The sequence below is a fragment of the Astatotilapia calliptera genome, chromosome 22 (genome assembly GCF_964374335.1).
Source record: "Astatotilapia calliptera chromosome 22, fAstCal68.1, whole genome shotgun sequence".
NCBI lineage: Eukaryota > Metazoa > Chordata > Actinopteri > Cichliformes > Cichlidae > Astatotilapia > Astatotilapia calliptera.
The window spans coordinates 25,308,745-25,323,490 of record NC_137442.1 but is presented as its reverse complement, the minus strand read 5'-3'; the positions used below and the strand labels follow the sequence as shown (position 1 = coordinate 25,323,490).

At 39.7% G+C, this 14,746-nt stretch overlaps 1 protein-coding gene across 1 annotated transcript; it reads left to right on the top strand.

Moving 5' to 3' along the window:
• The first annotated feature begins 1,169 nt into the window (after window positions 1-1,169).
• txnl4a (thioredoxin-like 4A) lies at window positions 1,170-5,197 on the top strand. The gene is made up of 4 exons (XM_026155634.2): window positions 1,170-1,369; window positions 1,585-1,764; window positions 2,987-3,090; window positions 4,686-5,197. Exons 2-4 carry the CDS (start codon window positions 1,612-1,614, stop codon window positions 4,855-4,857), a joined length of 429 nt encoding a protein of 142 aa, XP_026011419.1. The 5' UTR covers window positions 1,170-1,369; window positions 1,585-1,611; the 3' UTR covers window positions 4,858-5,197.
• The last annotated feature ends 9,549 nt before the right edge of the window (window positions 5,198-14,746 follow it).

Below are 14,746 nucleotides of genomic sequence, written 5' to 3'. Positions count from 1 at the left end.
GCATATTAATGATCAAGGAACTGACCTCCCACCCATTGTCCCTTCAGTGGTGCTAGTTTCAGTTGTTATACAATGAACTGTTTATAAGATTGGGGAATCCTGCAGTCAGCTGAGATTGAAGAAGTTACTTGGATGAGTGATGAAATGTTTCTCCCACTGAAAACGCTACGTCCAGATACACAGAATCAGCCTTTGGGATTTACTTACCCGGATGATTGAGCATGCATCAAGATATCAAGATAAGACCAAAATAGATGGGAACAAGTTTCAGTAATTAGCCCACAGTACTATGTCATTCTCAAACCTTTATAGAAATGTTTCACTGGGTAAATCACCTTAAATGAAGCTCATCTGAACCTTATTTGTCTGAAAGTACTTTTGTGCAGGGACCTGTAACTGTGTAATGTTTTTCACTGCAACCACAGTATAAACCTGTCTTCTACAATCACTGGTAAAGACCAAAAGTTCTTCCAGATGGGGCGGGGCTATAGGAGTGGGGTGGCTCTGACTTATCTGAAATTTGTTTGCTCCTCTTCTTCACACACATTCATTACTTAAGTAGAAATACAGATAGTTGTATTTAAAAATGCTCTAGTAAATATTAACATACTCATTCAATGTCCTTACTCAAAAGTTTTTAAAAAAAGTACAGGCTCTGAAAGGTACTCTAAACAAAAATAAAAAGTAGCTCTCTGTATTTTTGACAACTAATTAAAACTCATGTTATATTATTCTTCTTCTTTTTTTTTTTTAAACTTAACAAAGGCAGTAAAAATGTGGCTGTATTTGCTGTTGTCTAAATTGTAGATGGGTGACTTTGGCTACATCGAGGTTTGGCAGGTGTGGAAACCCTAAAATTACCTGAAAAGAAAGACGTAGAAACAAGTGACAAGTTGTCTCGGATTGGATTTTCTGAATTCCTATGACTCCCACACCCCACCAACCCCCTGTGCCACCCCATTAAAAAAAGAATCCCGGAAATGCCCCTGCTTCCAGTTAATATTAAGAAAATTCTTCCATGTTGCAGCTGGAAAGGAAAGATTTCCTGAAATCTGATTTTGGAAGTCTCATAAATGAAAATCAGAGGTTACCTAAAGTATAGGGTCTAAACTATAGGGTCAGGACGTCTTACAGTATAATTCACTAAGGAAAAACTTAAAATCTGGCAGCATCTGACTAAAACGTACACACGGACGTGACGTAAACACGTCTGGCGCTGAATTGATGACGCCACGCGCCTAGAAGCGAACCTTCTGCGACAAAGTACACAGCGGCTGTATTATTCAACAAAGTTTCTCTTTCTTAGAGTTGCGAATTGCGTTTTTACCACATACGTGGCCCAATAACACGGATTTATTTACATTTTTAGGTAAGTGTTTCCGAATTTTATTCACTTCTTTTCATGCAGGGCTCACTATTTCTCCTTCCAGATTTTTCCTTGCTAACCTCAACCCAGACTGCCCCGTTAGCAGCAGGCTTACTGCCTGTTATGACTAACACGAACAAACGCAGAGGTTTTATTGGATGTAATTTATAATATATTACACATTTGCTACTGTTGTAATGAAACGTATTTATTTGCAGCTTAGGAATCAACAACTTTGGATCAACATGTCGTACATGCTACCACATCTCCACAACGGCTGGCAGGTCGACCAAGCCATCCTGTCTGAGGAGGACCGAGTCCTGGTTATCCGTTTCGGACACGATTGGGACCCGACATGTATGAAGATGGACGAAGTTCTTTACAGCATCGCGGAAAAGGTCTGAGTAGTTTAAAAAGGCCACTGTTTGCTAGCTTATGTTTCTTATCTGAACTCCTGTAGAGGGCGCTATTTGTGGGGGTTTAATGTAATATTACCTGAGTGTTAAGCTGATAAAATTTAATATACTTTAAGGTCAATACGTGGACTATTTTACCATTTATTGTAACATTTAAATAAGACATAAAAACTTACAAATTGAAAATATATGCTCAGCATCTTTGGTGGGGTCTTATTCTGGGATGTAGTGATTTTTCTATCCTGCAAATAATCATTCTAAATGCAAGTCTTTCTCTTACTGTTAATTTCAACTTAAGAGGTGAAATTTTGTAGAGCCTATAATTTATACAAAATGCTGGCACTTCCCCCCCCTCCCTCTCCTGAGTCGTCTTTGTTTTGGTAATTTTGTTTGTTTTCATGGTTCAGGTTTTTCCCAAGTCTTTGAGTTTCAGCAAGTTACCTCCAGTAATTTGCTGATATATGTTAGTCAGTGTGGCAACAGTTTTTATTCTTTCACTTGTAAACTCAAAACCCGGAGGGAAAAGTAGCCATAAAAGACAGTGTGACTTTATTAATTACTCAGTTCAGAGAGCCAACTTCACCCATGTTTCTGGGTCACTCCTTGAGAGCAGTGTTATGGATACAACAAGTCAAGAAGAGGGGAAAAAAGTGCACTTAGCTACATTTTCGCTATGATAACTGCAGTGTCAGTGCAGTTTGATTCAATATTACTGAATTCTCCCATAGATTAAATTTAGTTTTGTTTTGGTTTTTTTGGCCTTTTAGCCTTTAATGGATAGAGACAGATCGCTAGACAGGAAAGTGGACATGCAGCAAAGGGCCACAGGTCAGACTGGAACCCAGGCCTGCTGCTATCTGGCCACAGGCCTGCTTACCAACAGAGCTAAACCGGCGCCCCTGTTTAGTATTTATTTATTTATTTAAACCCACCCAGATTTTTTTTTCTTTGAGACTTTTTAATGCCTCTTAAAGGGGCCCGGAGGCTCCGTACTACATTGACTGGTCATGGAAGATTATTGCTGATTGTACAACCAAGGCTTTTGCTAGAGGATTTGGCTCTGAGGTAGCAATTTGTTGATGATTTTCCAGATGTAACCTTGCTACCCATAAGAGCAACACTTTTCTTCATTTTTTTTTTTTGTGTGTGTCTGTATTTACTTTGTTTTTCTGAACTCATGGTTTTTATATCTGTGCCTTGACAGGTTAAGAATTTTGCAGTCATTTACCTGGTGGACATCACGGAAGTACCAGATTTCAACAAGATGTACGAGTTGTACGACCCCTGCACTGTCATGTTCTTCTTCAGGTGAGGCTGTCAGTGCCAGCTCTGCATTCTGTCACTGTTGTTGTTATTTAGTAGACTGGCATTGCTGAAAGGCACTCAGGTTATTAATTATTAAAGCTAATCAGATTAACAAAACTGCAAAATCTTTTTTTCTTGATAAGTGAGTGCAGTCATTATCCTTACATAAATGAAGTGTACAATCCACTTCTTTCAACACTAAAAGTGCTCAGCTGTGCTCTCCTGGACTCTGCTTCACATCAACCTCACAACACATTAAATAAACAGACCAGAAGACTCTACTAGAAAGGTATGAGGGTGCGTGGGGGAAAACACCAGATACTGATATTTTAATAAAGAAGTTAACATACTCTGGGAATACTTTGAACAAGAGGACACATCTCATGCATGACGGTCCCGAGAAAACTTAACCGAAACACTGGACACGCTTATCTTAACGCAGCTGTCCCCGCAGAACAAGCAATCACTTTTTGATTGTAAGGCGACAAGGTACCTGATGGGAGGCAACCTTTATGCAAACAGTTGCTGTTCGACTTGAATGAGCAGTCACACTCTGAGAGATTGCCGTATGTTTGTAAATACGTGCTGTCTAATTTGTAAATGCAGACAGGTTGCCAGCATGTTGCCATCAGTTTGAATGAGTCTTTGGCTACGTCCACACGTACCCGGGTATTTTTGAAGACGCAGATTTTTCTATGCGTTTGCACCTTTCGTCCACACGTAAACGCCGTTTTCGGTCACTGAAATCGGAGATTTTTTAAAATTCCAGCCAGGGTGGATATTTTTGAAAACTCAGTTTTTGCATTTACGTGTGGACGAGAAAAACGGAGAAAACGCAGCGTCAAAGGTGTGCGCCTTTTTTGACGTCACACTGTGCGCCACGTTATTGTTTCGGTGAAATGAATTTCTACAATACTGTTACTGGTAATTGTACTCTCTGCAGTGTTTAAATGCTTACATATACACACAGTTACTGTCCCTCCACACATACGACTCGGTTCTGCTTCTATGCCCCAGCTTTGTTTACTTTTTCCCACCGAGGCTTCTAGACTTCTGATTGGCCAACATTTCTACACGGTCAGGAATATATCGCCACCTGTTGCTTTGGCATGTTCATAGCAGCGTTTTCCTTCATTTCTGCCTTTATGTGTGGACGGGATTATTTTTTAAAATGAAAACGGAAAATCTCCGTTTTCAAAAATACCCGTGTACGTGTGGACGTAGCCTTTGTCAAAAGCTGAAGGCAAGTCGACTCACCTGGCTGCCAGCTGGTTGTATTCCTATAGTTTATGCTCTGATCATCATCAGGAGCATCATCTATCAGCAGTCTTCCTCATGATTGTGATTGGCTGTATCAAACTAGACAGATGGACAGTTATTTGTTTTTGACTGAAGACCATAATTATAAAAATTAAAAGAAGAACACTCGTAATAATTCACATTATGTCACTGAAATTTCAAAAGGAAAAAAAACAACAACTTCAATTTTTAGTTTTAATCTGTTTTCCACATTAGAACACAGATAGAAACCCAGTTTTTAGTATTTAAATGTGATTTAAAGGAACTTGACATCAAACTTCATTTCATCCCATTTTCAGGAACAAACACATCATGATTGATTTGGGCACCGGTAACAACAACAAGATCAACTGGACAATGGAGGACAAGCAGGAGATGATAGACATTATTGAAACTGTGTATCGAGGAGCAAGAAAAGGCCGAGGTCTGGTAGTGTCTCCCAAGGATTACTCTACAAAATACAGATATTGATTCTTCTTTTACTTCTCTTCTCCTTTTTGTTGGAGTTCTCTTTTTTTCCATCCCTGCTGTTTTGGACAGAGACTACAAATTTCAGAAGTCGAGGATTTTCTTTTCCAGTATTTTCTTTTTGCCAGTGAAAGAGGACGATATTGTTGTTATTGGTTGTGTATTTGTTACTTTGTGCCATTTGGGGTTTTTGTGTGTGGGTATCAGTTTAACTCGGTTCCTTAATGAACTGATTATTGTGCTTTTTTAAAATTTTCTTGTGTGAAATGAACTGAACAGATCACACACAGTGTACACGGCCCATATATTTAAAAGTTGTAATAAACCTGGATTTTTACTGAGATTTTTTTCCTGAGTAAAGTTTCTGTGGCTGGTAAAGTTTATTTATTTTATGTTTTTTTTCTTCCTGTAAGGAGGACCACAGCCACACAGTGGCTGCAAGATGGGTAGAGACAAATGAGCTTCTAAGTAATGTGTTGATAGCTTGTTGAATGGCTTTGAGTTAGATTTTGTCTAATTAGAGTTTTAGCTCTGATGACCACGCTAGACGGAGAACAGGAATTTAAAAAATGCCTAAGGAGCTTGGAGCTTTTCTTTCCAAGCTCCTTACACTACGATGACCTGGATGACTGAGAACCTTCACAGACAAAAAAACTACGTTTTTCTGTGTCCTCATGTTGAAATCTAATCTCAGTATTTCCTGACCTAGTTGGGTCCACAGGCAATAAACACATAAGTAAATAGTTGAATATCTAACTATTTTAATTCAAACAATTAAAATATAAAGTGCAGATTTTCAATTTTAACACAGTGTTTGACAGATAAGCTGAGCTGAAGATCCAACCTATAGACCTAAAATACAATTCCCTGATGTCTCCACTAGATGGAGCCAGAGCTATTTGGAAGAAGACTGCATCATTATAACGTTACAGGTTCCAGCCTTACTGCTGAACATTGGTCAAGTGTGCTGTCACAATGACCTAATTCCAATTGTCCCGGCACCCTCCCATTCAGTAACTAGTGTAACTCCGTGTGGATGCCCACTTGGAGCTGCAGTAGTGCCTCGTTTAAGGGATAAGGGTTTAAATGCAAGCTCTGGGACCGCTTTGTCCTCACACAGGAACAGGAGCTTCCACTCAGCACCTGCAGCTAATTCTACTGCTGTCAGATGGATGTGTTAACATAGTCCTTCATCTGCTGTGCTTCACTTTCATTCATCATTTACAAAAATCCGACTTGTCTTTAATCTTTCTTGTTATTAGTATTTATAACAACAATAAGGCAAATAAGAGATTAATTTTTTAGCACAATACAGAATTTCACTAAGTATTCCTCTTATTACTGAAATAGATCATTTGAAATAATCATAACTCAAACGAATGGGGCCAACATCCAGGCATACAAACTTAAATAAAAGATAAGACTTTTTGCTCACTTTCACAGTTTAAATGATTAAAATTTAACTACTTAACTAAAATATTACCAGACAGCAGCACGGCAAACAAGTGCTCCGTGTGTACACGTCACAAGGATAAAAACTAAATTATGCACATTTTACAAACACTAAACAGGATAAATCAAATTATCAAGCCACATGTAAAAATACATAAATAAAAAATAAACACTATTGCTTACACGAGCTAGAAAGATTACAATATACAGGAAATCGCTGTAGTTTCTGTCAGTTTGATCACATTTTTTCCATTTTGCTTCACATCTGTAGAAAAGTTGGTTTGACGTAATAAAAAAAACAAAGAGACGAAACTATAATAACCCTGGGACATGTTCACACACTGAACTGTTTATGAGTGTGATGTCCTGTGGGAAGAAGCATTTCTTGTGTCAGCCTGTTTCGGAGCTCTTTAGCGCCTGCCAGACGGGAGAAATTCACATAAGTTCTGGACAGAGTGTGAAGTGTCTGGGATGGAAAAATAACCCTCAGAGGAGTCCTGGTTACTGTTATATCTCTGCATTTACATTTTAAACCAAAGTATATACATTTTAACACAATTAAAGCTTAGATGGATAATACTTCTGTTAGAAAAACAACAACACTTATAGGTCTTCATAGTTGCAAACTCCCGAAACATCAAGGGTAAGAAAATGAAACCAGGGTTTGAATCTTCCACAGTCTTTGGTTTTAATCTCTATGCAGCATTTAAAGAAAAGGGGGGAAAGAGAGCGGTGAGGAGTTTGAGAATAAGAGAATCTCATTAGTATCCTTCAGCTGTCAGCTCCATGTTTTACAGCTCCTTCCGGTTGGACACCGCACACCAAACGGGAGTCCAATTTGCCGAGTGACAGACGAGGTGAAAGGAGACAAACTCCGTCTCTCTCCGTCTGTTTCGTTTTACGTGAGCGTGTTTGGACCGGAGACACAAAGAACAATCCAGAGAAAACAGCCTGACCTCTTCACCTTTAATCTCACAATCAGGGTGTGTGTTCGCTTCCAGTTCACTGCACTGTATATTTCTGCCCAGTGTGTTGGGCACAGAGAGTAGACAGCTGGCCACTGAAAGGAGATGAGTGAGGACCGAAAAGGGCCAATAACTGCTTTGGCTGCTGCCAAAACCAAACACTCTGACCACACTGACATAACATGTGAAATATCTGTTTTTCAGGAAACAGAAAAATGCAGTGTTTTTAAAGCTGCTGTTGATTTTTTAAGCTTAACATTATGAAAGCTAAAGCCAAGAAGTAACCTCACTGCCTTAATTTGTGTACAGTGGCAGGCCTGAGAATATTTGCAGTTCAAAATAAACTAATATCCTCATACTAGTCTGTGTTTATAGACCATGTTGGGAATCTATACACACACCCTTAAGGCCTTGCATGTTCTTTCCACTTAGATTAGCCTGGCATGGCTTTGTCTTTGTCTGGCCTGTCCCTGCAGGGCGCGCACACCATTACTGTGCCACTGTCCTCATATGGAGCACGGGGCCAAAGGCCAACTCCATCGGTCCATTATAATTCACATTATCATGCGTTGTGTTGTTCCCTGTAACTGTTAATCAGCTCAGCCTCCGGGGAAAGTGGAGGGAAACTCCAGTCTAGACGCACACATGTAGTGGAGTCGTTGCTCTTATGCACTATACAGGGAACGTGCACGCACTAAAGCTGCATTAATCCAGGATCTGTTTTCAGCTGATAGTGTTTAAAGTGGATCTGCACAAAGAAGGGTGCAGCATGCAGCAGACCACGAGGATCATCTGGGTGCCAAGGGGGAAGACACGCTGGCATCTCTCCATCCCTTTCTCTGCTCCCTTTCTCGTCTGACACTAACCATGTGGATGGAGAGGAGGGGGGCAATTGCCAATTTCTGGGACACCCCATCCCCCTAGCCCTGCAGCTTCCCCTGTTGGCACTGATTCAGATGCACACTCATACACAAATATTGTATTTACCCATTTCTCTTACCCGGTGACAGTTTTGTCACAGCCTAACCCAAATGTGTGCCACATGACGATCTGAGCCACTGCTCTCAAAGTTAGCATCAACTGTCATCCTGGGTAAAGCACTGCTGACCCCTAAAGCTAAACAAAGATCTTTTAACAATTTGGTCCACAGAATGAGTCAACATGGCCTTTTCAACCAGATTCAGACTCATTAGATTTTACAAGCCTAAATTAGATTCTTTCTCTATAAATTTAAAGTGAATTTTGTTTTACTTTTGAATTATCTGTTGTATTATGTCACGTTAGCTATGTTTGCTGTGCACACTTACAGTTATGGCAGTTTTGTTTTCACCATACAATAACTCAAAAAATTGTACATAACCTTAAAATCACTGAATTTCCCAGAGGAACCCAGCATAGGGATTAATAAAGTTTTATCTAATCTATCTAATGTAATCTAAAATCAAAATCAACACCTCTACTATGCTGCTAGGTAAAGAGCCAAGCTAGCTAATGAGACAGGCTAGCGGCAAACAGTTCAGAAGAATTTTAAACAGATGAGATTGGCAAATTACAAAAATTAGTTTTTGTTTTGTCCCCCACCCCCACCCACAACAAACAAAAACAAATAAGAAAAGCTAAAATATGTTATCAACAAGCTAGCATTTTAGGTAACATCTTAGCTTAACTAGAGCTTAGCTTAGCTTAAATAGAGTGTTATAAAATGCACACACTTATAAACCAGTAAAAGGTAGAAAATGGTAGAAGTATTATTTGATTTTCTACTTTCCACAAGGTTGTGAACCCCTTAATTTTTTTTATTAGCTTTAACTGGAATGATTTAATCAGGTCAAACAAGAAGGAAATACAATAAATCCAGATTGCATTTGAAAAGATGTGAATTTAATCCTATAGCTGTAACATTAAAACCATTGAATCTTAAAGTGGACATTGTAGACCCAGTATACTGGTTCCTGTTATTCATGTATGTGTTTTGACATATGCCACCAACCCAAATGTCGTTGCAGACCAAATCAATACATGTATGGAATGTTAATTAGCCATACACTTTTTGTTTATGGTTATTAAGACACATGGAAGATATCCATCCATGGTATGTCAAATAAAGTTATTTAAAACTAATATATATATATACATATATATATATATTTTAGGGGTGCAACGATACACAAAATTCACGGTTTGGTTCGATACTTTGGTGTCACAGTTTGATATTTTTTCGATACAAAAAAATGTTCATGCCTTTTTAATTTGTCATTTATTAAAATTATAAATATATATTTTAACTCAAAAGTACAGTTTTTAAATTTAATGTTGCTGAAACAACAAAATTTTAAACAATTAAATAAATCTATCTGCTCAAGAAATCACTCATCTTTGGAAAAGAGAGTTTATTGCAGAGAAATGGCTCTTTCCAAAATAAAAGCTATACTATACGCTTCTTCTGGGCTATATTCTCAGCAGCATATTAAACATATCAGGTCCCCATAAGGAGAATCATGTGCTAACGGCTGTCTAAATGACTCGGGTAAAGTTTGTAGCATGCATGCTTGTTGTTTTTGTCTGCTTCCACTTGTCTTTGCACTAGGATGATGTTGGCGTAAATGTGCAGTCATATTCGTTGTGTTCCCACTAGTGCTGTCAGCGTTAATCTCGTTAAAATGACATTAACGCCATGACGCCGCAAATCTCTGTTAACGAGTTACCGCGGATCGCCCCGTGCGTGGGGCTGGGCGGCGTCAACACCTTAACAAGCTAACTGCGCTAACACACTAGTTCCCGCCAATGTAATTGAGCATTGCGTGGCACATCCAACATACTGTTTTACTTTTGTCCATGACGCGCTTACCTTCAGGGTCATACATCACATGAAAACCAAAATAGTTCCAAAAGCCAGATCTGAATGAGGGTGGGGGAGGTTCAATTTGCCATGTTGCAACGAGCTTAACTTCTATCGCTCAGTGGATCTGCGCTTGACAGTGCAGCCTAGGCGGAGTAGTCGAACGCAGATCCACTGAGCGCTCAACACAGACAGTATCGTCAGAAGAAAAGTTGATAAAATAAATTAAAAATTTTGTATTGTTCGATACATATGCGTACCGAACCGAAAGCACTGTATCGAACGGTTCAATACCAATACGAGTATTGTTGCACCCCTAATATATATATATATATATATATATATATATATATATATAATGTACATATGAAACATATTAAATAAATAAATAGTATTTGTGGAACTTCACTTCTTTTTGGTCCATATTTAAAAAAAATTTCTTGCTTTTTGTTTGTCAGCTCTCCTATGAACTATGTTCTTAATTACAAATATTTTGTGACTGTGCTGCTGCTGCCACTCGCAGTCTGTGTTTATATATCTGTACATAATCATCCCGTCATCAAGCCTCCATCACTGCAAACCCGCGACCTCGTTCTTGCTTGTCCTTCAGTTCACTCTCTCCCCGATCTCCACCTCTCCTCTTGGGTTATATCACGGGCTCTTTTTACATAACTGACACAGCAGGGAGAGTTATCAAGTCTCATCTCCTCCTCGATAGCTTTAGTTCTCTAATTTCTTCAAGGGAAATATCAATTCAGAGACCTGATGGAGAGATAGGACTGTTAGATTTTCTGAGAGAAGAGATGATGAGCACTGGCTTATCTCCAAACTCTGAATCAAGATACTGTTTATTCATCTGATATTTTCTCCTCTTCTAAGATCGACTTATTTGTGTGGGCTTTAGGGTGGGTTTGAGTTTTGGCCCCATTGGGGAATTACTCAGAGTGAATGAACCATTGCCCACAGGTTGCAATAGATTAGCAAGCGGCGATCAGTCATACTGATTATAACCCTAAAGAAACACAAACCTTACGCCATCAGCCAGCTCCTCGCCCGCCTCAGTTCATAAACGCTGACACACTTAGCAGCTGACTGTTGTGTTGGTTTAATTCCTTCCCCCTCCTCTTGTCTGCCTTTTCCTCCACTTAGGGACCTGTGACTAAATGGATTTGCATCTCTTTTTCTGCATCATTCCCAAGGGGGTGCCATCCCTCCATGCGGGACGGTTTACTTAACTCAAGTGAAACAGATACCAGTGTGTACGGGAGAGGAGGTGTGTTTATGCAGTCTGTCGCAATGCTAACACACCTGATGTACTGTACACATGCTGAACCCCCCATCACCCCGGGCTTAATGCACTCACTCCATTCATGGCAGCCACTTCCATTCAGAAGCTTCAGAGCCAATTAGCACCTGCACAGTTCTCACAGGAAGACCAGGCCTCCTGCTACATGGGAAGTGTGATGTTGTGAAATGCCCCAGCTGAACCAACAAAACCAATGCACGTGCTGGTACTCGTGCACAAACGCCCCAACGCACTTGCACAAGTACAAGAGTGGAAAAACTCAATTTCCCCCCATTTTAAGAAGTGGCTCGTGGGTAATGTGTGCAGCAGGATTTGACAAGCAAGAAGCAATCCAGTGATTTTACACATTAAGCTGTGCTCAGGTGTCACTGCTCAGCCTGTAAAATGTTTGTGGCAGCAAGGGAGGAGCTTTGAGAGGTGTCAGGAATTAGTGATGTTGTAGGGGTTAATGTAGCTTTCTAATTTTTATTTATTTTTGTGAACATCTCAGGGTGGATTATGTGAAAAGAAATTTATTTTTCACTGTCCCATAAAAAGGATTACATAATTGTGGAGGAAATAAACGAAACTAAAATACACGTCTGAATATAATGTTTTACATACAAAATTACACTGTTCATAAGTGCTCAGTGTTCTCGCTTTGGACACACAGCATATGTCCCCATACTTTTATGAGCATGTCGGGAGTGACTGCAGTCATGGCTGCTGTTATGCTACCTACCAGCAAACACGTGAAACTCATGATTTCACTCTTTCTAACAGTACACGTTTGGACATCAGATGATTTCTTCTGATGCATGCTGTCCTAGAGGGTCCTAGAGTCCTAGAGGGAGCTACAGTCATGCATCCTTTCAGGCTTCAGAAAATCCATCCATCTTCTGCTTATCCAATTTAGGCTCGAAGGGTAAAATGTGCGGTACACCCTGGAGTATTTACCAGCCTTATATTCGAAGGTAGAAAGAGTTTGAACAAAGTACAACATGGTGTTACATGTGATCTGAATATAACATGCAATCAAGCTGTTAACATGACTGGGCCAAGCAGATAATTAGCACAGAACGAAATAGTGGACGAATTGTAGCCTGTGGTAGTAACATCATACTATCATACTTCACCACACAGTCTGTAAATTCTTTCTTACTATCTTCAAATTCCAGTGATTTTTATTCTAATGGTGAGATAAGTAAGATCTGAGTGGGTTACATATACGAGGACACATACACATGCACTCATAGCTGACGTCCAAGTGTTTTTATCAGCTACTTAGACACACAAGTATAACTTTTCCTCATTTACAAGAAATGAATAAAGTGATCAGACATAGTAAGAACGTGGGCGGAAAGGGATGTTGATTATTAAATGCTGATGACTTGTTAAAGTTCCTAAACAGTGGGTCTGATTACAAGCTCATAAAAGTTTCTGTTGTAGCCCTGTGGGGATAATAAATTACTTCCACTGAAAGGATGTTATCTTGTAGGGTACACATATTTCATGAGCTATGGTAAAATATGAAAGTTTGGAATTAAAGACTCGTATTCACACAATATGACTGTTTTGTCACGCACTCAGAAATAGGATTAAGTGTCCCTACAGGTACATGCTACACCTAGGGATAAATACAGAACTGGAAGGCAATTATGTGTACTCTTTCAAGTATAAACACTTAAATTCTAGGACCAAAAAACAATTTCTAGTTTAAAATTTCTTTTTGTATTTGGGTATCTCCTGGTAGGGTGGCTTGGTGGAACAGTGGTTTTCACCGTCGCCTCACAGCAAAAGGTCCTGCGATTCAATTCTTCCTGTGCCTGTGTGGGTTCTCTCTCAGTTCTCCACAGACATGCATGTTAGTTATTAGCTTTACAAATTTGCAAATCCAATTTACATCACTAGTGACAGTTAGGATTAACCAAGAATTTGGCTAACTTAATACTCAGACAACAGCACTGGCCAGCTCATGATGATTACATCATCATCTTTAAATCTAATGGAAAAAATACAATTATATACATTCCACTCTTGCTGGGAAACATGTACCTTTTAAAAAAAAAAATTTCCTTTGAAAATCAGACTAGAAAAGCTCTGTACACTTGCCAGTCCATTTCTAAAGGAATAAATGAGTAAAAATATATAAAACAGATTCACAGACACCGCTTAATACTACTTTGTACCTTTTTTTTAAGCATCTGATTTTGGATATCAAGGTACAAAATTGTCACTACAATACACAAAACTGCAGTAACAGGGTACAATAAGATGAATAAAGAGTGGACAGTAATGTGTAGGGCCGCCTCCTGTAATAATTCACACATGTGAAGCAAATATTAGCATGCTGTAAATGTTCCACTGTTTTAGTACATTAGAAACACATTGATGCGTAGAGGTATTAAAGGAGTCTTTGGGTAAATGTTTGCATTGGCGGTTTTTCAGAAGCTGCTTTTAGAAATCTAAAGGCAGGCTAATATAGAAATATTTAATTCTGAGGAATTATTAGCTATTAGCCATCTTCAGTGAGTCTAAACTGTGATGTTTTTTCCTGTTGCGCAGTGGGACAAAGGCAGAAAAACCTGCACAAGCCTGAAAATTGATTGACAGCTATACCCTCCTTTTAAAAATGCTGCTGTTTGCTTTCAAAAGCTCTGAAAGCTTCGGGTTAAGCCCTGTTCTTATCAAACAATCGCCGTCACCCTCGTTCTCTGGCCATTTTCATCACTCCTTCTCCTTGTTCACTGTTTCCTAATCTCTGCTTCTCTTCCTTTACATCATCTCTCTCTCTCTCTGCCTCTTTTTTTCTCTCTTTTCCTCCGTTTGAGCCGCTGTCCCCCTATCTGCCAGCCTGTGCTGGTACATCCCCTTCTCTCTGCCTTTGTCAATGTATTTTGCCCTTATAAGGAGAGAGCACAGGCAGACTGTACTAACCGCATGAGCTTAGCGGGGGTGTTGCAGGGGCAGGAGGACCACGGCAACTGTAACGGCAGGGTGAGATGGGAGGAGGATGGAGGAGAATGGATGGATAGCTGGGGACGGGGGGGTGAAGCCACCAAACTTCTGTCAATGACCACCCCTTCACCCCCACCCACCCCCCAAGTGAGATGACAGAAATAGGCACAAGAGAGGAGGAGGAAGGATGAGAAAGAAGAGGATAGAGGCTGTAGAGAGATGATGGTGAGGAAAGGCAGGTGAACGAATGTGGGAGTCGGGAGGCTTGCACGTCAGGTCGAGGCTTTAAGAGGCAAAGAGCTTCACAACATCGTTTACCTCTCATTTTAAAAGCCAAAAGTTGGTCCACGCTGATTATATACGTTCACAAAGCTTCCATTTTCTGCTCTAAGC

Excerpts from the sequence above, each read along its gene's own strand:
- txnl4a (XM_026155634.2), top strand. The coding sequence starts at position 1,612 with ATGTCGTACATGCTACCACATCTCCACAACGGCTGGCAGGTCGACCAA. Across the intron at positions 1,765-2,986 it reads TTTACAGCATCGCGGAAAAG|GTTAAGAATTTTGCAGTCAT; the intron begins GTCTGAGTAGTT and ends GTGCCTTGACAG. Across the intron at positions 3,091-4,685 it reads ACTGTCATGTTCTTCTTCAG|GAACAAACACATCATGATTG; the intron begins GTGAGGCTGTCA and ends TCCCATTTTCAG.